Source organism: Gopherus flavomarginatus, chromosome 7 (assembly GCF_025201925.1).
Source record: "Gopherus flavomarginatus isolate rGopFla2 chromosome 7, rGopFla2.mat.asm, whole genome shotgun sequence".
NCBI classification, from domain to species: Eukaryota; Metazoa; Chordata; order Testudines; family Testudinidae; genus Gopherus; species Gopherus flavomarginatus.
Genome location: NC_066623.1, coordinates 37482175 through 37504074, shown reverse-complemented (window position 1 = coordinate 37504074; position 21900 = coordinate 37482175). Strand labels below are relative to the sequence as shown.

At 49.1% G+C, this 21900-nt stretch overlaps 3 protein-coding genes and 1 long non-coding RNA gene across 7 annotated transcripts in view; 3 read left to right on the top strand and 1 right to left on the bottom strand.

Annotated features, from left to right (window-relative positions):
* Positions 1-325: 325 nt before the first annotated feature.
* TMCO6 (transmembrane and coiled-coil domains 6) lies at positions 326-13090 on the bottom strand. Of its 4 annotated transcripts, XM_050963556.1 has the most exons (12): positions 12947-13090; positions 11256-11380; positions 10846-10955; positions 9346-9529; positions 7295-7399; positions 6571-6656; positions 5581-5697; positions 4187-4298; positions 3887-4067; positions 2527-2621; positions 1062-1229; positions 326-605 (listed from the first exon to the last, which is right to left on the bottom strand). In XM_050963556.1, the coding sequence occupies exons 1-12, from the start codon at positions 13029-13031 to the stop codon at positions 435-437; spliced, it is 1539 nt and encodes a 512-aa protein (XP_050819513.1). In that variant the 5' UTR covers positions 13032-13090; the 3' UTR covers positions 326-434. The 4 variants fall into 4 exon arrangements, with proteins under 4 accessions (XP_050819513.1, XP_050819517.1, XP_050819514.1 ...); XM_050963560.1 differs by lacking the exon at positions 1062-1229; XM_050963557.1 differs by lacking the exon at positions 5581-5697.
* LOC127055960 (uncharacterized) overlaps positions 5803-21900 on the top strand; it is a 46341-nt gene continuing 30243 nt past the window's right edge. Inside the window, exon 1 of the mRNA XM_050963555.1 lies at positions 5803-5941. Coding sequence (XP_050819512.1) covers positions 5897-5941 — 45 coding nt within the window. The 5' untranslated portion in view covers positions 5803-5896. The remainder of the gene's footprint in view (positions 5942-21900) is intronic.
* LOC127055966 (uncharacterized) lies at positions 13083-15009 on the top strand. Its single transcript, XR_007775677.1, has 2 exons — positions 13083-13259; positions 14257-15009. It is a non-coding gene; the product is annotated as an uncharacterized LOC127055966 (long non-coding RNA).
* Positions 15309-20855, top strand: LOC127055962 (toll-like receptor 2). Its single transcript, XM_050963561.1, has 2 exons — positions 15309-16051; positions 17586-20855. Exon 2 carries the CDS (start codon positions 17596-17598, stop codon positions 18943-18945), a length of 1350 nt encoding a protein of 449 aa, XP_050819518.1. The 5' UTR covers positions 15309-16051; positions 17586-17595; the 3' UTR covers positions 18946-20855.

The following is a 21900-nucleotide window of genomic DNA, read 5'->3' as shown; positions in this document are numbered from 1 at the left end:
ATCCTCCTGCATAGGGTGGGGGCACTGAAGAGGGAGCAAATCCACTGAGGTACACTCACCTCTTGTCCAGGATTTAGCCCCTTCCCTTCTATCCAATTGAGACCTATCTCTGTTCCTTGCCTGAGCAGTCATGTGAGCAGCTTGCTGTGCTGGAGGGAGGGTACCTTTATGGAGAAGGGTGAGCTAACCTCTGGCAGTCTGTGGGCTTGTTATGGCTGCCATTCTTTAGGGAACCATCCCATAGACTTTCCAGACAGCTGGGGGGCAGTAAAATCAGCTGGCACTGTCCTATTAGGGCTTGGCTTCACGCTATGACAGCAGAGGGCACAATGTAAAACAGTTTATTAAATTCCAAAATAACTTCTCAATGTATAAAGTCCATGGGATAGAATTAGTGCAAATAGGAAGGGAAGCAAGAGTGGATGCAGCGTGGTCTAGGAGGAGGGCAGTACAGCAGCTGAGGCACCGGCACAGAAGATCAGAGAGGCTGCAGCTGGCTGGAGGTATGTCTTGCTGAGTGCCCTCACTCGCTCCTGGAGTTGGGGGTTGTCCTGGTGCTGTTCTAGGGCCTGCAGTCCTGCTTGGCTGAGAAAGTCGTCAGCAGCCTGTTCCAGGACAGACAGCAGATTAGAGCTAGGCCCGGGCTAATGAAGGTGGCTGAGCAGCCCAGTGGATCTAGTTCTCCGTGGTCTCTATCATAGAACCCATCATGCCTGATCCTTGGGAAAGGGGCTGAAGGATTAATTTCTAATGCAGCTCCTCCCCTATGACCTAGGTGAAATGCTCAGACTAATAGTTGACTTAATGGGGATAAGCTGAAACCATTTTAGAACCCTGGGGCCTGAGGTGATCAGTCCCTGCAGTGCTGGGTTGAGACACAGCAAAGTTCCCATGGACTGTGCTCTTCCTGCTCTTTGGATACAGAGAGGCCTTGAGGCATCTTTCCACAGCATAACCTCTTAATTTCCCTGCTCACGTTAGGTGGTAGCTGTTAGTTTGCCACCGTAGTTTCCTGGCCACTGCACAAAGCAGGGAAACCGGAGGCCTGAACTGAGCCCTACCTCTGGCAGGTGCAGGAAGAGGAGATGTAGCAGCTCTAGACTCTGGCCCACCACCTGGGCATCGGAAAGAGCAAGGGTGCTGAGTAGCGAGGGCAGCACAGCCTTCTGATGCAGCTGGTGGCAGTAGGCAGGGCCCTTCTCAGCGATGTTACACAGCACAGTGAGAGCCTAGAGAGGGAGCTGACATGAGTATCCCAAGCTGCATGGCTCAGTAACTGACACAAGGGGAACTGATGTTACTGAGGTTGGTCACAAATTTTTTATTGACTAGCACCAACTATCTATCTCAGTCCTGTGTGTTTCCCTGCTGCAGGATGGTGCAGTCTGGGTAACTCCACCTCCTGGGAGGACATGGAGAGAAGCCCTGCCCTGTGGTACAGCAAACCTTTGAAGGAGGAGATTAGCATGCTAGAACTCCACTCTGCATGGCTTTAGGGCAGGGCAAGATGAGCTTTCTGAGCAGGTGACAACCCTGCTGAGGCCATGCAGAGTCTGCAACTTGTGCTTAGCATGGGACTTGGTACACTGGCAGGCATCCCTGTGCCCAGAGTCACTCTGTGCTGGAGCTGCTTGCCAGGCTGGGTTGCACAAAGGCCTTAGGGTTAGCTCCCTGCAGGCTTGGTGGGGAGCCATGGCAGTCTCCTGCCAGCAGAACACACTAGAGCAGGGCAAATAGCTAGCTACTAGTTCAGGTTTTCTCTGTTTAAGCACAGGCCTTTCCCTCACTGAGTGTGCTGGAAAGGCAGAGTATGCAGCAGCTCCTGTTGGCATCCAAGAAGCTTTGAAAGTGCTTCCTTAAAAATCCCTTTACATGTACTTGTCTTGAACTGGCTGCCTCCAAGCCCGAGTGCTGGCAGCACTGGATCCCGACGGCACTGCATTAGGGTGTCTTCCTCTTTCACTGCTTCGATTTTGAAGCATCTTTCAGTTGGTCTACACTAGCTTTCTTACCAGAGGAAGTTCAGGGGCTGCTCTCAGCTGGACCCTTTCCCTCAGAGCGAGAAGGCACTTGCCTCTCTGCTGCAATGGCTTATTATCCACTGGCATATTAGGAGACTAGAACCTGGGCAGGCAACTCCCCTCATATTCTGCCAACTCCTCCCATGATGACACACACGTTGGGATGGGGAAGAGCATTTCAGTGGGCTCCAAACCCTCCCAGGCAGGATGCAGTCAGAGCCTCCATAAGCAGGCATGAATACAGAGTCTAATAAGGAATGAGGGAGGGGACTGTCTTTAAAAAGAACCAAATAGGACAGAGGTAAATTAACCAGGTGAGGCGTTGGGTACTTACCTCACCCTCATTGTGGGCTGATAAAACCTCCGATATGCACATGGACCTCCCATGTACAGGGCCCAACCACAGGAGCACAATCCCTTCCAGTGGCTCCTACCTGTCACCAGAGGCCCAGAAAACTGGCTGCTCTAGAGAACATAATATCCCATGTAGTGAGAGATTCCCTACCAGTAGGGTCACCATCCGGGAACAGGACAAGAGCTGCAGGAGGGCTGGGAGCAGGTCCAGTGTGAGCACGGCAGAGCAGAAGATGGGCTCATCAGCTAGGAAGATCAGGAGACAAAGGTATTAAGGAAACCCAAACATTACTGAGAAAGGGCCTTCTAGACGAGGTGCCTCCGCTACCAGCAGCTTCCACTGGCCCGGAGCAGCGATCAGTCAGACCTGCAGACGAGGCAGGTAAACACACCAGCCCGGCCCGCCAGAGGCTTTCCCTACACGAGCGGTGACACCTGTTTGAGAAGCCCTGGTGTAGGAGCATGCACTGACGGAGGTAGAGAAGTGGAGGGTTTGCTGCTATATATAAGGAGAGACTCTACATAAGAATGGCCATCTGGGGTCAGACCAATGGTCCACCTAGCCCAGTATCCTGTCTTCCAACAGTGGCCAATGCCAGGTGTTTCAGAACGAATAAACAGAACAGCAGTCAGCTTTGGACTTAGCTATTTTGAGTAATTTTGTATCATTTTCAAACTTTGCCACCTCACTGTTTACCCCCATTTCTAGATCATTTATGAATATGTTGAACAGCACTGGTCCCAGTATAATCCTTAATGGAGCCTGCAGTTTACCCCTCTCCACTGTGAAAACTGACCATTTATTCCTACCCTTTGTTTCCTATCTTTTAACAGTTATTGATCCATGAGAGGATCTTCCCTTTTATCCCATGACTGCTTACTTCGCCTAAGAGCCTATGGTGTGGGACCTTCTCAACGCTTTCAGAAGGTCCAAGTAGACACTGTCACCCGGATCACTCTTGTTCACATGCTTGTTGACTTCCTCAAAGAATTCTAATAGAATGGTGAGGCATGATTTTCCTTTACAAAAGCCATGTTATTATCAGGTTCATCTATGTTGGAAGGGAGCGCCATGCAGTCTCATATCAAGCACGCCACCCAGAACATGGCAGAGATGGATGAACTTGTGAGTTGTAAAGGAGAGGAACTCAAGAACTGGGGAGCACTGGGATGATGAAGTGGGTATTAAGATAACATCTGTGTTTTCTGTTCTGCCTATGGGTATTATCTTATGTCTCCCAAATTAAGACTCTGGTGTACCCTTCCTGCATGACTCTAATCCGAGCCTGATGATGAGCCGTAGCAGCACCATAGGTTCTGTTTCAACGTCTCTTTGGCGTTTTGTCCCTTCTCAGAGGCAATCTACAAAAAATGTGAGTCTCCCTGACTTTGATTTGAGGCAAGTCCCAGAAACCCCACCCATCAGCTATGTTAGTCACTCAGTCCTGTAGCACGTTCTAGGAGAATTCCCATTAGGTGCTATGCCCAGCCGGGGTGCATAGGAAAGTCACCTGTGAGGTTGTTGAGAAGCCAGAGACACTCCTGCACTAGGAATGGGTGCTGCTGGAGGAAGTACTGCATGAAGAGAAACAAAGCCACCAAGAGGCGCTCATCCTGGATCTGCACTTTGCAGCCCTCTGTCTCATCCTCCGCAAGCAGGTTGCTGAGACACCGCAGCACAGGACAGATAAGCTGAAACAGTAGAACAGTAACATGGGGCATTCCCCTTCATGCACAGTAATGCTTCAGACAGCAGAGGTCTGGAGCATGGCACTGCTGAGCAGCCAAGGCCCTCTATAGCCTCTTCTTACCAACTCCAGGCCCTCAGTAGCTGCTTTTGATATCATGGAAGCCAGTTCCAGCAAGAGCAGTACCAGGGTTGACACGATCCCCTGGGAGATTAACAGCGAGTTGTTGACATGGCTGTGAACGGAAAGGAACGTTACAGGAACAGTGAATTCAAGGAGCAAACCCAAAACCAGCCAGCACCCCTCACCCTGCTCATGTCCATGCACCAGTTGCTTTGGCTGGAGCCTCAGCTAAAAGATTGGGGGTAGCATTGTTTCACTCTCTCTCAAGGTGACATTGACAGAAAGAGTTTTGCTCTGCTTCTATAAAGCAGGTCCCCTGAGGGCAGCAGCTAACTCTGGAACATTTCAGCGTAAAAGGGGAACATTTCAGAAAGGGAAAAGCATGTGGAAACAGAGGATTATAGCTGTCTGGGGGTATCCATGCCTCACAACACGCTTCCCTTTGCAAGATGGAATTCGCTAAGTGTGGCAAGCTGGCTGGGGGTATCCATGCCTCACAACGCGCCTCCCTTTGCAAGATGGAATTCGCCAAGTGTGGCAAGCTATCATGTGACAGTGCAACCCAAGATCGCCGATTGCAGCCAGGAAGGTCAGGAGGAGGACAGGGCAAGAGCCTGAACTCAAGCTAATCGCAGGCAACAGATTACAAAAGCAACAGCTTCAAGGTTACATGCACCTGGTGGGCCTGGGCCATGAGGGCAGACAGGTGGAGGCCAGGAAGCTCATAGAGCTGCAGAATCACTGGAATAGGAACAGTCTGTAGTTCAATGTCAAAAACACGAGACTGGGTGTGCCATAGAGTACAAGGCCAGCAGGGAACACCAGACTGTCTAGTCTGACTCCTGAATACCACAGGCCACCCCCGGCACCCACACACTAAACCCAGCAGCCGAAATTAGCCCCCAGGAGACTTGACTATTATGTGCCACTGGTAGAGAACAGAAGGGACTAAGGTGCACCAGTGCCCAAGGCCCCCACAATGGCAGGGAAATGATTAAGTGAGATATACTAAGAGAAAGCTGGCAGGTGACCCACACCCCACACTGGGTGAACCCCCCCCCAGGGTCACTGCCAACCTGTCCTCAGCAATCTCACAAACTGAGGCCAGTAACGGGTTGAGAACTGATGGGTCCCAACTACTGTGGATAGAGCCATCCACACACAAGGGACAATCCCCAATAACACTTAGCTCTCCTTCCAAGGTCTCCCCAAGGGACTGAGAGAGGGTTACACAGAGTGAGGTAGCATCTGAGCTAAAGCAACTGGCTAAGGATACTAAGAAGCAGCTCTTTCTGTTCCCAGACACCAGGGGTCGGGATCCTGCCTTCTTCCATGGGTCTGGAAAGCCCCAGGCAGCTTTGGGGAGCTAGACAGTAATTAGTAAATGCATTTACCTACACACAATGTAATGAAGACACCAAGCAAACTCCACAGCGACTCCCATTCCCAGCTCCGGGTTGGAGCTAACCAATCGAAGCATGTGCTGGGGGAGAACCGAGTCCAGAACCAAGCTGGGGCCAGAAAGGAGAGTTAAGAGAAACATGGATTTTAAGGAGGGATTAAGCAAGAGTACAAGCAACACTGCCATATGTGGGGCAAAAGCCCGGGCTGTCTGCTGAGGGTAACTGTACCACTCTCCCCAGAGCTGTTTGGGTTTAACACCCTCAGTGCACTTCCAAAGCTCCAAATGTAAGGACAGACCCAGAAAACATGCCCACCAAAGCAATGCTCAGAGAACTGGGCAGGTTCCATCAGGTAAGGGGAGATGTGAGATCTGTTGGTAAATATGTACCAGGATATTCCTGTTTGTCAATGAGGCCAGAACTCTAATAACATGAAAGGAGTCGGTCCAGTTCCGGGGGTGGGGGGGGGTCAAGCATCCAGCATCGACGACCTCACAGCTGGCACTAATTGACCCCCTCATTAGCAGGCTCTGCAGAGAGGCCTCGGAGCCTCAACTCGCCTCATTCCTAGACACAGTCCTTCCCAGGCAAGGTAGAGGAACCTCAGTAGGTTGCTGTGAAGATGGCTTGCACTGATGCTGCCCGTGCTAGAATACATGGGGGTAGATGGCCTCAGTCTCCAGGGATGTCGAGCCAACTCCTTTCAGCAGTACTAAGATCAATAAGTGTCCAGAGTATTTCTCTGTTGGCCCCCTCGGTTTCATGCAGCCTCTTATGGCTACTGAAAGCTGATTAAGCTGAGGGGTCAGGGAAAAGTGCCCTAATCTGTACAAAACCTCAGTGTCCTTGCCAGGGTTCTGCTCCGACATATAATGTCACAGAGATAACACGTGCCAGGAGGATGCTAACTGACCCTGGCATGCAAATGCTGTGCTCAGCCACGTGCCCTGTCCAGACAGAGGGTGAGAGGGTGATGCTTACGGTATGATCTTGGTGGGAGCTTCCCTGGCCTGCAGGAGCTGCGACAGGACGTAGCCCAGGCCTTCCTGCACTGCCACGTGAGGGGACTGAAATCAAAGAGCATAAGGCTGAGCCACTAGAACATACCCAAGTATCAGAGGGGTAGCCTTGTTAGTCTATCCACAAAAACAACGAGGAGTCCTCGTTGTTTTTTTTAAAACAAACCCAGCAGGAGTCAGCGGTGAAAGAGGGAAGGACAGTGCTTACAAAATAACTCAACGTAAAGCAGAGAGGCTGAACTTGGTCTCACCGCGGCTCCATGCAGAGGGAGTTAGTTTGAAATATGTAAATGTGATGGCCAAGCCATTCCTCTGAGTCTCCAGGACCCCCAGAAAGCTCACAAGGCAGACTTGCCTGTGATTGCTTGTGATTAAGGGACAGAGCGATCTAGCCAGGGAAGAGCACAAAAACCACGTCAGCCACCATCAGAATGTTACCCCAGGAAATTAAAACTGTATACAGCAGTGCACACAGCGTATGCCCAGCTGCACCCGCAACTGGGCTCAGCTCTCTGCAGAGAGCCCTCTGCACACGGCCTGCCCTGTGACAGGAAGCGATGCTGTGCCATTCATATAAGCTCTTAGTGAGTACACTAAGCCACTAGTTCAAGAATGCAAGGAAATACCCCCTCCTGCTTGGCAAGGCTTGTAGGAAGAGCCGGAGATAGGCTAGCTGGGTCACTCACCTGGATACAGGATGCCAGGGCTGGAATAATGCCTTGAGGTAAAAGCTGCTTCCTCACTGCGTCACTCTCCACTGCCAAGTTCCCCAGCGTGTACAAACACAGTTCCTAAACACAGACATAGGGGACCACAGTTACGTTCCCTATGTGCCACAAGTGCCCGGCCAATCCAACCAGATGAGAGTGTCCACTACTGGCATTAGCGAGATACTGCCACTCGAGAGTAACAAATAGCACCTTGAGATGCATGGATGCTGCACTAACGGCAAGAGAGATGTGATTTCCAGGACTAGCAGAGCCAGAGGATCTAATGCTAACCGAGTCGCTTTACCTAACACAGCTTTCCCTGCTTGTGCAGGAAGCTCCTGGCTAGCTAGACACAGGCACACAAATGTAGTCCATCTGAAGGTCATACCAGCAACATAGGACATACTTGCTGGAGCAAGGTGTAGCTACCCTCCTCTGCAATACAGGAACACAGGGACTGCCAGATGGGTCAGACTCACGGTCCATTTAATCCAGCCTCCTATCACTGACAGTACCCAGTGCCAGATGCTTCAGACTTGATTCAGAGGAAAGGGCAAATAGGGAGGTAGATGGGGGATAATCTGTCCCATATGAAGGTCTCACTTCAACCCACAATAGCTAGAGACTGACTTAAACCCTGAAGAACTAGTGGGTTTTTTATCCGTTCCAAGACTTTGTTTCCATTAACTTCGGATATTCTTGTTAGCCATATGACTGTCCAAACCGTCTTTGAATCTTATTGGTTTCCTGGCCACAATGAAATCCCGTGGCAGTGAGTTGCAGTCTGATCACACACTGAGTGAAGAAGTATTTCCTTTCTCAGTTTGGAATTTGCCACCTTTAATTCGGTTTCATTAAGTGTCCCCTTGTTCTTGTGTTATGAGACAGGGAGAACAGAAGTCCCCAATCTCTCTTCTTTAAATCATTCATTCTTTTATAGATTTTTATCTTGTTGCCTCTTATTTGTCTCCTCTCAAAAGTAACAATCCTAGTAATTCCAATCTCTCTTCACAGGAGAGTTTTTCTAGCACATAAGCATTCTCATTGCCCTTCTCTGAGCCCCCCTTATTCTGCTACATACTTTCCGAAATGGGGGGCCAGTTCTGCATACAGTCTCCAGCTAAGGCTATACCATCCATTTCTATAACAACATTTGATTATTTTCTGGATTATTCTCTATCCCACTCCTTCTACATTGTAACATCCTGCTTGCTTTTTGCACTGCAGCTACACATTCACTAGCTGTCTTCATTGCACTGTCTGTCCTTTTGCTGAGCTGATAGTTAATTTAGACCCCTGTGAGATGTGTGAGGAGTATACATTTCTCCTTCCAACGTGCATTACTTTGCCTTTATCCACACTGCTCTTCACCTGCTTTGTGTTGCCAATCACTTAGCTTGGTTAAGTCCTGCACAGTCTTATCGGGACTTGACTAACCTCAATAGCTTTGTGTCACCTGCAAATTTTGCAACATCACTGTTCACCTCCCTTTCCAGTGCATTAATAAATATATTAAACCACATCAGACCTAACATGGAACCATGAGGCACTTGGCTGTCAACTTTGCCATCATGAAAACTGACCATTTATTCCTACTCTTCATTTCCTGTAATTTAACCCATTTTTGATCCAAGGCGATACTTTGCCTTTTACCCCTGATTATTTAGCTTCTTTAGTAGCCTCTTATGAAGGGCTTTGTCAAAAACCTTTTGAAAGCCTAAATACATTGTGTCAAGCAGTTCTCTTTTATCCATTGTAGAGATGCATCCCACAGAGCCTACAGGGCCACTGTTCTACCTTCAACCAGGAAGCCAGGCCATTGACTGAAGCGTTGAAGGGCACCTGTAGTCTCCACAAGATGGAGCTCTGTCCTGAAGAAGAGGGCAACTGCAGGGCTCTATTGGAGACCTTTGTGGGCTGCATCTGGCCAATGGGCTACATTTTGCCCACTCAATCTCAGAAGTCCAACCACTAATGAAAGCCCAGCAGATGCAAGAACAATGGAGAAACACAGGCCCACATCTTACTGTGAATTCTACGCTGTGTCCTGAGAGATAAGTCAGGAGATAGGAGGTTGCTGGCAAACACGCCTCAGCCACAGCAGGGTCACTGGAGTGTGAGAGTTCGTGCAAACAGCGAGCTGCCTCCATCTGTACGTTGGCCAAGCTGCTGGTGAAAAGCCCGATTAGGACCCGCATGCTGCCCTCCAACCTGTAAAAGCAAATCAGGACATTATGTTTTGGGGAAGCGGGGCGGGGAGGGGCAGCAGAAAGAAACACATACACTCCTCCCACCCTGATGTTCCAGGGGTCGGGAGGGCAAGTTGTCTCTCAGGGACCAGGCACTAAAAACCTGCCCAGTTCATGGGCTGGCCTACCATTCCTCAGACCACTTGAAAGGGCCAGGTTAATTCCTGCTCTCACAGCTCTGACTTCACTGCAATTACACAGGGCTGGATTTGGCCCAGTATTTGGATATTGACTTTGTCCCATTTCTTTTACAATATTTTCTCTTTTTCCTCCCCACCTCCCGTTTCCTGTCTTTGAGCAGCCAAATTTGCTGCCTTCTGAAGTCACTTTGCCACCACTATGTGGCATGGCAGAGAGCCTAACAAAGCTGTCCCTGACCAGCCAGAAGGAAACTGCAAAGCCAGACAGCTCTGCCTATAAGAACATGAGCAGAATGAAGTCTCAAGCAAACCATGCAGAAAGGAGAGTACAGCACACAGCTCTCTCAAGCACAGTAAAGAGCCTTGTAGGAATCCTTTGCAATATATTTCCCTGATCAAAATCAGGTAGAGTCAAGTCCTGCAAGCTCTCAGCCTCCTTTTGTCAGTCTAGAGTGGCTACGTCCAGCTTTCCCCCAAAACCCCCTCTGTTCCAATGGGACTCTCCTAGCTCAGTCTCATCCGCAACCCAGCAGAGCACAAAGGCATACAGGCCAGGCTATCTAGGGCGCTGTTCCACATAACACGAGCTTTTCTCTCAGTGGGAAAAGGAACTGGTCAAAGAAAAGAAAGGGATGGAGACATTTTCTAATGCAGATATGTGAGCCACACTCCCAACCACAGCAAAATTTCCCACATCACAGAAATAGCCACACCTATCCCTGCTACAGAGGATACGTGGGCCCATCTCCATCTAAGGTATGTCTACAATGGAAACTTCAAAGTAGTGCCGTGGGAACGCTCCCTGGGCAGCATTTTGAAGTGCGAGTGTGGTCATGCGCTCTCCTAGCACTCCTGGTAATCCACCTCCATGAGGGGATTAGCTCCCAGCGCTCAGAGCCTGTCTACACTAGCGCTTTAAAGCGCTCAGACTTCCTGCGCTCAGGGGGGTGATTTTTCACCCCCGAGCCAGCAAGTTGCAGCACTATAAAATGTAAGCAGAGACAAACCCTAAGTGGATCCACAGCCATGTCCTTGCAATGGCCACTACCAGAGAGGCCCATTGCTAGCTGGAGCCTTTATGAGCACAGACTAGCCATGCCTGGGGCTGGGCATAGCATGGAAGCACAGACTGGCTAACCTGACAAATTTCTGCTGCGTCTCTTTGTGCTGCAGTCCCTGTCGAAGGCGACTCAACAATTTCTTCCTCTCCTCTGTTCCCCTCTGGACATCCCTCAGCAGCTGCAAAATCTGGTGGAAAACAAACAGCTGAGTGGATGTCAAGCACAGCTCCAGGGTAAAAATCATAAGCCTAAAGGCATGATCACTTGTGGTCATTCAAGATGCCATGGCACTTTTCCAAAGGGTATTGATATTAACCCTGGCACCTAGGTGCTACAACTAAAGCTTATCTAGCAGTTTGTAAGACACTTTGGAATCCAACCAGCTATATAAACTTCGTATCATCATTATTATTAACAAAGGCTAGGGCCAGTGAAAGACATCGCAGAGAATACCTAGAACCAGGGACAAATGGTATAAACCCTTCACCTCCTGCTCTGAGAGAGGTTCTGATGCTATCTCCACTCCAGCCTGCCCATCTCCATTCACCAGGCTTTCTTCTCGCAGAATTCTCTTACTGACCAACTGCTGCTGCCTGCGGGCCTTCCTCAGAGCTGCAAACAAACCAACCTCTGATTACTGACAACAACACGGCTTTCCAGCTCAAGACAAGTTTTCACCCCACCCAAAACACTGCTCTTTTTTGGGGTGAGGAGAAGCTGCTGTTTGTCTCCTTCTGTGACTGTAAAATCACCTATGCCAGTGTCTAGATGTTTTTTCCCATAAATTATGGGAATTTATGGGAAAAACATCTAGACAATGGCATAGGTGATTTTACACAGATTTATTACTAATAAATAATCTGCGCACAATGGAGTTTGGAGAGGTAGGTCTTACGTTGGCCATAGATTTGGGAGCTGCAAGTGAAAGAAAGAGGTGGTGATAACCTGGATGACGAGTTGAAGCAGAGGTGGAGCTGAGGCAGTGAAATACATGGAGAGTGTTATAGGGGTAGTAAAAGGCCACTAGGCGTAAGTGGAAAAAATAGTTTGGGGAAGATCTGAAACAAAAAGGAAAACAGAGGAGATGGAGGTGTGTTTGAAAATGCAGCGGAGGCATCTTCTGACTTTGAGACATCCAGGTGAAAGATGCTGAGATGAAGCCACCAGTTTACCTGGTCAAGACATGAGAGAATTCAACAAAGGTCTATGAGGAAATATAGCTGAGTATCATCAGTGTCAAAGTTGAGCTAGAGAAGGTAGACAAGGAAGCAGGAGAAGGCCAAGAACTGAATCTTTTGGGACTCTGAAGAGAAGGAGCTGCTGCCCCCACCAGAGACAGGGACAGAGGGAGTCATGTGATAATGTAGGAAGTGGAGCCATGACAGCTTCCATTCCATGGACAAATCAAAACCTAGCATGAAAGCAGGCTTTGTTGCACTATTCCCAGAACAAGCCAACGAGAGTCAACAACTCCACCAGCTGCAATATCAAGATGGTCTAGAATGAGAATCCAGTAACAAACCACCTGTGATGCCTAAGGGGAAATGAGGGAGAGGAGGAAATGAGGGGAAATGAGGGAGAGGAGTAAGAGGACAAGACCCCTCCCCAGACCCAATTATTGAAACAAATAGACTAGATCTTACCTAAATGGACACCTCTTCCCCAAAGGCCCATCCCATCCCCCCTTCCCAGGAGCATGTCTCAGATCACAGCTGATTTGGCCCCTTTGCAGGGACCAAGACCCTTGTTCCAGACCTAAGCTTGTGGATCAGAGCATTAGACCCAAGAGTGACAGGTTTCAGAGTAGTAGCCTGTTAGTCTGTATCAGCAAAAAGAACGAGGAGTACTTGTGGCACCTTAGAGACTTGCTCAAATAAATGTGTTAGTCTCTAAGGTGCCACAAATACTCCTCGTTCTTGAGACCCAAGAGCGTCTCTGTGTCTCAGTCCCTGGCAGTGAGCTGAGTCCTCAGGGGTCTGAACCCCCTTCCCAGAATTGGAGCAACTCCTCTCAGCCCAGATCCCCCTCCCAAGACCCCTCAGACACAAGGATCCAGAGCCAACTGCCCCGAACCGAACCAGCTGCCCGGACCCCCAGAACACCCCCCTCCCAATTGGCTCCTGCAGGGCCCAGCCCGGTTCCCCAGGCCTGGGCCCGGCAGTTCTGTCGGGCCCGGACCTGACTCCTGCTCCCGCCGGCGGGCCCGCAGCTCCTCCAGGCCGCTGGCATCGGGCCGGTACCGGCAGCTCCTCCGACTCCACATCCCGATCGCGGCCGAGGCGGCGGGTGGAAGCCGCCGCCGGCTCCAGCGGGGAAGATGGCGGCCGGGGACCGCGCGCTTCCGGGAGCCGGGCCCGAGCCGCCACGGCGCTGCGTCTACGGGAGGCCGCGGTCTGAGCGTCCGCAGCAGGCCTAGCGTCCCGGGCTCGGTGGAGATTGGGGCGCGGGTGCTGGGGGCGAGGTCGGCGGGATGGAAGGAGTCAGTGAGGAGGTAACCGGGAGGCTGGGGGTTCCTGGCATGTCAGTGAGGGGGGGTCCCGGGGGGGTCCCAGGGGCTTGGGGGGCTTGCATGTTTCAGTGAGGGGGGTTCCCTGGGGGTCTCCAGAAATTGGGGGACCCCAAATGTCAGTGAGGGGGGTCCCCAGGATGTTTTGGGGTCCTGCCTGTCAGTGATGAGTCTCCTGGGAGTTGGGGGTCCCAGGTGTGTTAGTGTTGGGGTTGGGTAACAGTGAGGGGGACTCCAGCTGGTTGGGGGCATTGGGTGTGTCCTGGGGTGTATCAGTTGGGAAAAAGGATATTTCAAGAGACATCCTGTACCTGGTGCCAAACATCCCCACCTCTCCTGTTCACTAAAGAGCCACTAAGAAGCAACTGGTCAGACACAGTCTCTCTAGCAATAATCATGCTAAAGATCTGACCTGTGAGCTAGATGGAGGATGTTTACTGTGGATAAACTACCCGGATGGGCAGGAGAGGCTCTTTAAACTACCCTTTGCTCTGTGTTTTCCTTGAAACACAAAAGGGGCTGCCAGGAGACAGGACCCCTGGACATGGTGGGCCCTGACTGTGTTGGTCAAGGGAGCCCTGGGGATGTAGATCAGGAGGCTTCACCAGAGAACACGTTAGGGAATTGTGTGCCGCACTCCACTTTCTGCTTTTTTTCCTGGGCTCCTTTGGTGAACCGCACAGTCTATGGTGCTGCCTGCTAGCCTGGTGTTATTTGTGTCACTCCTCCCAAGAGTTTCTAGTCCAAATAGTGACTATGGGGCTTTATCACTGAGGGATTTGATTCATGCCTTTAAACTCTTTTCTCAAGTAAATTCGCCCTCACCACTGGTGATCATTAGGGAAGGGCTCTAGCTGTTTGCTCTATGTTTATGGTGCTATGGCTATTTCATGTTATTTCTAGCATTTGCCAGTAAATATTCTCATCATACGTGAGTCATTCAATTACATCAGTCAGGGATTTGTACCTTCACTTATGGCAGAGAGAGGCTACCGCTGCTGAATATGTTGTATTGCTTCTGAGTCCAAGAAGGTATCAATGTGAGATTTCTAAGGATAGCTACAGCACTGGACCCAAGGTTTAAGAATCTGAAGTGCCTTCCAAAAGCTGAGAGGGACGAGGTGTGGAGCATGCTTTCAAAAGTCTTAAAAGAGCAACACTCCAATGCGGAAACTACAGAACCCAAACCACCAAAAAAAAAAAAATCAACCTTCTGCTGGTGGTATCTGACTCATATAATGAAAATGAAAATGCATCATTCCGCACTGGTTTGGATTGTTATCAAGCAGAACCTGTCATCAGCATGGACAAATGTCCTCTGGAATGGTGGTTGAAGCATCAAGGGACATATGAATCTTTAGTGCATCTGGCTTGTAAATATCTTGTGATGCTGGTTACAATAGTGCCATGGAACACCTGTTCTCAGTTTCCGGTGACATTGTAAACAAGAAGTGGGCAGGATTATCTCCTGCAAATGTAAACAAACTTGTTTGTCTGAGTGAGTGGCTGAACAAGAAGTAGGACTGAGTGGACTTGCAGGCTCTAAAATTTTACATGGTTTTATTTTTGAATGCAGTTTTTTTTAACATAATTCTACATTTGTAAGTTCAACTTTCATGATAAAGAGATTGCATTACAGTACTTGTATTAGGTAAATTGAAAAATACTGTTTCTTTTGGGTTTTTTAACAGTGTAAATACTTGTAATCAAAAGTAAATATAAAGTGAGCACTGTACACTTTGTATTCTGTGTTGTAATTGAAATCAATATATTTGAAAATGTAGAAGACATCAAAAATATTTAAATGAATGGTATTCTATTATTAATGGTGCTATTAATGATGATTAATTTTTTTAATCGTGCTATTAATCACGATAATTTTTTTTAATCACTTGACAGCCCTAGTTTAAACTCTGCTAACAGTGTGATTAATGGCTTAGGGGGCGGAAGCGTTGGGAGGGAAGGGGAGGAGCAGGGATACAGTGCGCTCGTGGGGGGAAGGGAGAAGGAGGTGGGGGGGGAACTTGGCTGCCGGTGGGTGCAAAGCATCCATTAATTTTTCCCCATGGTGCTCCAGCCCTGGAGCACCCATGGAGTCAGTGCCTATGCTCCTGGGTACATCATCACCAGGAAACCCTGACCCAATCGAGGTAATTTAAGTCAAGGTGCAGTTTTGGTGGCCCCTATAATTCACCACGGATGGCTCATGGTTAGTTGGCAATGATGCATATATGAGCCCCACTTGTCTCCTTGTTCCCCTTGGTAGAGTTTGCAGGGCTAGCACTTAGAAAAACTACCTATTTACATGCGACTGGAGCAGACTGGATCTGGAGTTAGACAAACCTAGAAGCGTACAATGCCGTTTGGACAGAGGTACTTTTCAGAGGAGCAGCATGCTATAAAGAAACCAAAGCAAGATTTCCTTAGCTTTCTGGGGAACTGGAGCACAGGAAACCCAGTTCTCCCCCTTTCTGTGGCTTGGGCAGACCTACTGCTGATCCAGACAGCATTCTGGGCGTGGAGGATTTGGGTAGGATTATGAAATGCCTTACGCCCATTAGTATTTCCCAGCTGCAGTTCTGTTTCAGGAAACAGAATAGATTTGTGCAAAAAGAAGAAGCAACTGGGAAACTCTGTCTGACAGTGAGTAGTGGTTAGTGAAGGGTTTTGAGTGAAGGAGGGTCCCAAGCTGCTCACAAGAGAAAACCACTGACATCTTAAGGACGCCCTGAAAGCTAAAGGAATCGAGCTGCTTCCTTCGCAGGAAAATATTGCAGGTGAGTCTATAATGCTGATGAAATGTGATCACTTCCCCAGTCATGCAGGGGCACCCAGAAATGCACTTCTGCAAAACAAACAAAGCATTCTTTACCAGCTTTAACCCTTTAACTGCTGGCACTTTTTGGACTGCCCATCAACAGTCCTGATCAGGGTCACTCAATCACATAGAATAACCAGACCCCACAGTTTATAGCGAATGATCCCTCACCGCTCCCCATGAGGTTGGTAGTTGTTAGAGAACTCCAGTTTGAGATAGGGAAACTGAGGTATTGAGACGTGAACTAACCTTCTCAAGATTGCACATTGAGTCACCGTCAGAGCTTTGAATAAAAGAAGGGAGTCACTGACCCCCAGTCCTGTGCTCTGACCACTAGACCATACTTTCTCTTGTGTGATTTGCCATTTCTAACATCTCCGCCTGCTGTGCCCTTGGGTTTGCCGGGGCACTTCATAGGAGGAGATTCCCTAGCCTAGGATGTCGCAGCCTCCGATGCACAGGATTCAAACTGGCAGTTGAGCGTTGAGAAGTCCTTCATCACTGGGTGGGACAAAGCAGCTTTCTTCGCTGGGGGGGATTGTTGAGGGGTGGGAGATGGGCAGATTCCCATCCAAATGGGGCTGCTGGCAGAGTGAGGAACAGCTCTGCCTGTGAAGAGGAACAGCCTTTGTCTGAGGTGAAATACCGACTCTCCTCCACTGGCTGCTACACATTCACTGGGGCAGGGGGGAATGAGGAATCACTGCTGGCCCTTAAACCAGATCTAGGCAAGAATCCTCATGAAGATACAATGTAACTAGAGACACCATTTTGCTGAGTAGCTTCTCCTGCCTTTGGGCAAATCTGAAGTTGGATCCAGGCCTGAACTTTGTGGCTCAGACCCAACTCAGGCCTTGGCTGTGACATCTCCTAAAACTCGGGGGGCCAGATCCTCAGCTTAGCTCTGTTGGCTTCCAGATGAGACTGATGTTGTAAGCTCCATTGTAGCCAATGGATGATTTGCCCTGGATTTGAATGGGACCAGGGTTTCATGTGGTGTCACATCACTGACAGGTCGCATGACTAGTAAGAGAGGCCACCTACCTTCATCCCAGTGCCTTGGAGATGGCTTGAGCTAACAGCACTCACTGAACAAGCACTCCATTACTGGTAGAAGGAGCTGACTAAAACATACCCAGCATTGAGGCTTTCCAGCAGCACCAGCAAGCAGCAGATCAATCCCTGAGTCCAAGGCAGTAGCTCTCACCGAAATCTGGACTCGCTTTCATCTAGCTCTCTTCCACCCTCATTCTCCCCCAGATTTTGCTGTGCAAGGGGAATGCTCACGTGCCCTTCTATTGGGGCCCAATACTTGACTGAGGAGCAATGTGCTGTGAATAATCCTAGCCTTGTTCTGGTGCTTGTATTGCATGGAGCAAAGGCTATGGGGACCACCCCTTTCCTCCCATTGGCTTCATTGAATGTTACTTCCTACAGCCCCAGCTCTGTAACAGCAAAGGCCTGGGCTTTACTCTTGCTCTTCTGTTTTCTAGGCTATTCATCATGGACATCACTCAGCTGTTTGTGGTTATCCTGCTCACAGGACTGAAACTCTCTGAGGTAGTGGGTGACTGCTCCTTCAATAAGTCCCAAAGTCACTGCACCTGCTCCCTTTTGGATCTGGAAAATGGGGGAAACCTCTTTCAGTGCTTACCTGCCTTTGTCTTTGAGCTTCGAGGAGGAAACTTGGAGAAATATGTAGGTTTTGCATCAAACACAGTACAGCAACCAGTGCTCGACATTCTACAGACGCTGCAGGTGACCAAGATTGTCTTTGGAGATCTCCTTGTGCCAGAGGTTCTCTTGGCAGCTGTCATGAAGCTCACTTACTACATGCGTATTACAGATATCGAGTTTGAAAGCTGCACTTTCCTTGGAAATGCCAGCTGGTTCCAGATGGACAGGTTGATTCTACCGGTCTCCTCATTACGCTTTCATAACGTGACCTCCGCCTCCCTGGCTAACAGAGACAAAGACTTCACCCACCTGAGTAGGTGGCTGGAGACCCTGCAGAATCTGACTGTGACACAGTCTCAGGTCACCTACATTCCATGCAGCATTGGCAAGGTTTTCAGAACCTTACGCTATCTGGATGTGTCAGAAAACCACCTGCAGGACCAGAGCATGAGGCCTTCATTTTGCCAGGGGGCTTTTCCACAACTCCAAGTATTAAAACTCCATCGCAACAATCTGAGCTCTTTCCACACCATGTGTGAAATGCTGCACCATCTGAAGAAGCTCGTCCACTTAGACCTGAGTCAGAATGACCTCCTGGCTATCCCCTCCTCCTCATGTCAGTGGCAGCCATCCCTCCGTATCCTCAACTTGTCCACCACAGGCTTAGATCATATCACCCTTCCTCTGCCTCCCAATGTTGAAGTATTAGATGTGAGTTCCAATAACCTTCATGCTCTAGATCTTGCACTCCCCTTCCTGAAGAAACTTTACCTGTCCAACAACAGGCTGCATGCTGTCCCCTCAGCCAAGAACTATCCTTCTTTAGAAGTCCTCAGTCTAGATGGAAACCTGATCTCGCACCTCCCAAGGGATGAGCTGCAGTCTCTGAGACACCTGCAGAGCCTAAGGGCAGGTCGGAATCTCTACAACTGTTCATGTGCAGGTGCCAGTGAGATCCAGGCCTTGGCGAGCATGGAGTCCTTGATACCCGACTGGCCTCAGAACTACACGTGTGAGTCCCCATCTCACTACCAGGGCATGCTGGTGAAGAATGTGCCTGCTTCAGTGCTGCAGTGCAACAAGGCCATTGTGATAATTCCTGTCGCTGTACTTCTTGTACTGAGCTGCTTGGCTGGGATCATTTGCTTTGCCAGACGTAAAGCACGGTCTGGCTAAGCCAGTAGCTAGCCTTTCACAGCAAAGGCTCTGCCCTTCACAAGGCAGGACAGGGGCTGAAGGACATCACTGCTTGCAAATGCATATGATCTTGATGACCAAGTTGCACTAAAGCACTGCTGCCTGAGGGAGCGGGCTGTCCTGGGGCTGCCACCCAGCCTAATGGGCTAGGAAGAGCAGATCTCTAGCCAGCTCCCCAGGATTAAATTGACAGAGACATCAAGTTCAGGCCGTTCCTTCAGGAGGGAACCCCTGAGCACTGCCCCCCCTCCCCGCTCTGTGGGGATCATATGCTGGATGGTTGCAGACATCTGAGGTACCAGATAGATTTTTGGCATCGCTTTAAAGTACAGGTGTCAGGGGTGGCTCTAGCTTTTTTGCCGCCCCAAGCACGGCAGTCCGCAGCCTTCGGCATCTTGCCTGCAGGAGGTCCCCAGTCCCGCGGATTTGGCTGCATGCCTGCAGGAGGTCCACCGGTACCACGGCTTCAGCGTACCCGCTGCTGAATTGCCGCCAAATCCACGGAACCAGTGAACCTCCTGCTGGCAAGCCGCCAAAGGCTGCTTGACTGCTGCCCTCGCAGGGACCAGCAGGGTGTCCCCTGCGGCTTGCCGCCCCAGTCACACGCTTGGAGCACTGGTGCCTGGAGCTGCCGCTGGCAGATGTGATCAGAAAAGTAACAGTGCCCCACTGATGTTATGGGGTTCCCCATTCATGTTGGCTTGCAGATCCTGGAGCAGAGTGAGCAAGCAAGAAAGAGGAGACTGAATTCTTTATTCAAGCAGACTCTCTAGCTTGTAACCTCCACAAGTTAGTTGAATTCCTCTGTCTCCCAGCTGCCTCCAGTGTTTTCAGGAGGATTGAATGTCCTCCCTTCTGCCCTATTCACTTGGGCCAGCTCTACACACAGATTGTGTCCAGATAGAATTTACTAGATTGCTTAAAGGCATTTTTTGTTTTGTTTTGTTTTGTTTTTTTACCAATATAATCATACTGGTACAGCTTCTACAACCCACTACAACAGTGGACACAGTTGTAGTGGGTATAAATGTGCTTATACTGATGTAGCTTATTCCCCGACCCATACTGGAATAAACTGGACCAACATAAGCACCTTTATACCAGGATCACTGCATCCACTGCGGGGGTTGTAACATTGCACTCTATATGATTTTATGAAAATATGATAATGTAACTGGAATGCGCTTCATGCAAAAGGTCTCTTGTAAGGTATCTTTACAAAGCTTATAATCTACTGAGTTTGGTCATCCTATTTGTAGAAATATACCACTCTTGTATCTGAAACAAAAATATGAAATATAACTCTCAGGGCCTATTGTAATTATGCAAAGTGTGGGCCATTAATGGTGGTTTGGAATCTTGATGACTCCCATTAACCAGGACAATTGACTGAAGATGACTCTGTTTTACCTGTAAGTCTTCCTGTATATGTGTGTGCTGGCAAGTGGGTAATGAAGTCTTACAGTGACATGTGATCATGTCACCTGAACTGGAATCCATCTTTAACCTGGTGCTTTTCCATTGAGAAGGTGGGGGGAACCCAGAGGGACAAAGGATTCCCGCCTTATGCAAAAGATATAAGTGGGTGGAACAGAGAGAAGGGAGCAGCCATGATGAGGAATCCCCTAGCTACCACCTGAGCTGGAACAAGGGCTGCACCAGGGGAAAGGATTGTGCCCAGACTAGGAAGGCGTCCAGTCTGTGAAAGAAATGTATTGAAACATCTTGAGGGTGAGATCTTATCTGTATTCTGTTTTTTACTGTATTAGACATAGACTTGCGTGTTTTATTTTATTTTGCTTGGTAATTCACTTTGTTCTGTCTGTTACTACTTAGAACCACTGAAATCCTACTTTCTGTATTTAATAAAATCACTTTTTACTTATTAATTAACCCAGAGTATGTATTAATACCTGGGAGGGCAAACAGCTGTGCATATCTCTCTATCAGTGTTATAGAGGGCGAACAATTTATGAGTTCACCCTGTGTAAACTTTATGTAGGGTAAAACGGATTTATTTGGGTTTAGACCCCACTGGGTCTTGGGCATCTGAGTGTTAAAGACAAGAACACTTCTGTTAGGTGCTTTCAGTCAAGTCTGCAGCTTTGGGGCAAGTAATTCAGACCCTGGATCTGTGTTGGAGGAGATGGGTGTGTCTGGCTCAGCAAGACAGGGTGCTGGGGTCCTGGGCTGGCAGGAAAAGCAGGGGCAGAAGTAGTCTTGGCACATCAGTTGGCTGTTCCCTAGAGGGTTTCTGTGATCCAACCCGTCACAGGGGTTATACACATTCACTATGTTAGTATAGTTAAAGTGGTACAACTTGTGTGGGGACAAGGCATTAGTGTTAGCTATAATAAAGGAAGTAGATTCTGCTCTCAGGTACACTGACTTACTCCACATTTTACACTCAAGTAATGACAGCAGAATTTGGCCCAATGGACTCGCTTTACAAGTCAAGCAATTATTTTTCCAACTGTCAGTGCATGGGTTATTTAGTTGACTATTATGCCTTTCTTTTTGTGTACTGCCTCCAAGGCCTCTGCTGTCTACAGAGACAGGGAGCCATTAGTGTTTAGGTGCCTAACTCCCATAGAAATTGATGAAGCTAGGCATCTGGAACCTTGGAGGATCTGGGCTGGCACATACAGCTCAGGGCAGTGTGTCGCAGAGGGGTACAGGGGCACACCCGGGGGGTGGGGTGCTCTCTCATGGGACTTTACTTTGTACTTCCTTGTTATTGATTAACCTAAAATAAAAGCAGTCCAGACTGAAAGTGGATGGCTGCTCTCTGGAATGGAATCCAGCTGCACTGACTGTCTGAAAGCCCCCCATTCCTCTGCTGCTTACAGTGCCCCTGAGAGGGAAGAGTTTGCAAATGGAATGGAGCTGGCAGTGTCGCTGATAATGCACGAGAAGGATAGACTTCTGCTCTCT

What these genes read in the sequence shown, in the direction of transcription:
- TMCO6 (XM_050963556.1), bottom strand. Translation starts at nt 13,031, where the DNA reads ATGTGGAGTCGGAGGAGCTGCCGGTACCGGCCCGATGCCAGCGGCCTG. An exon ending in AACCTCTCTCAGAGCAGGAG is followed by an intron (nt 10,956 to 11,255) that starts GTGAAGGGTTTA and finishes GTTTTCCACCAG; the next exon opens with ATTTTGCAGCTGCTGAGGGA. An exon ending in GCTCCCACCAAGATCATACC is followed by an intron (nt 5,698 to 6,570) that starts GTAAGCATCACC and finishes TTCTGGCCCCAG; the next exon opens with CTTGGTTCTGGACTCGGTTC.
- LOC127055962 (XM_050963561.1), top strand. Translation starts at nt 17,596, where the DNA reads ATGGACATCACTCAGCTGTTTGTGGTTATCCTGCTCACAGGACTGAAA.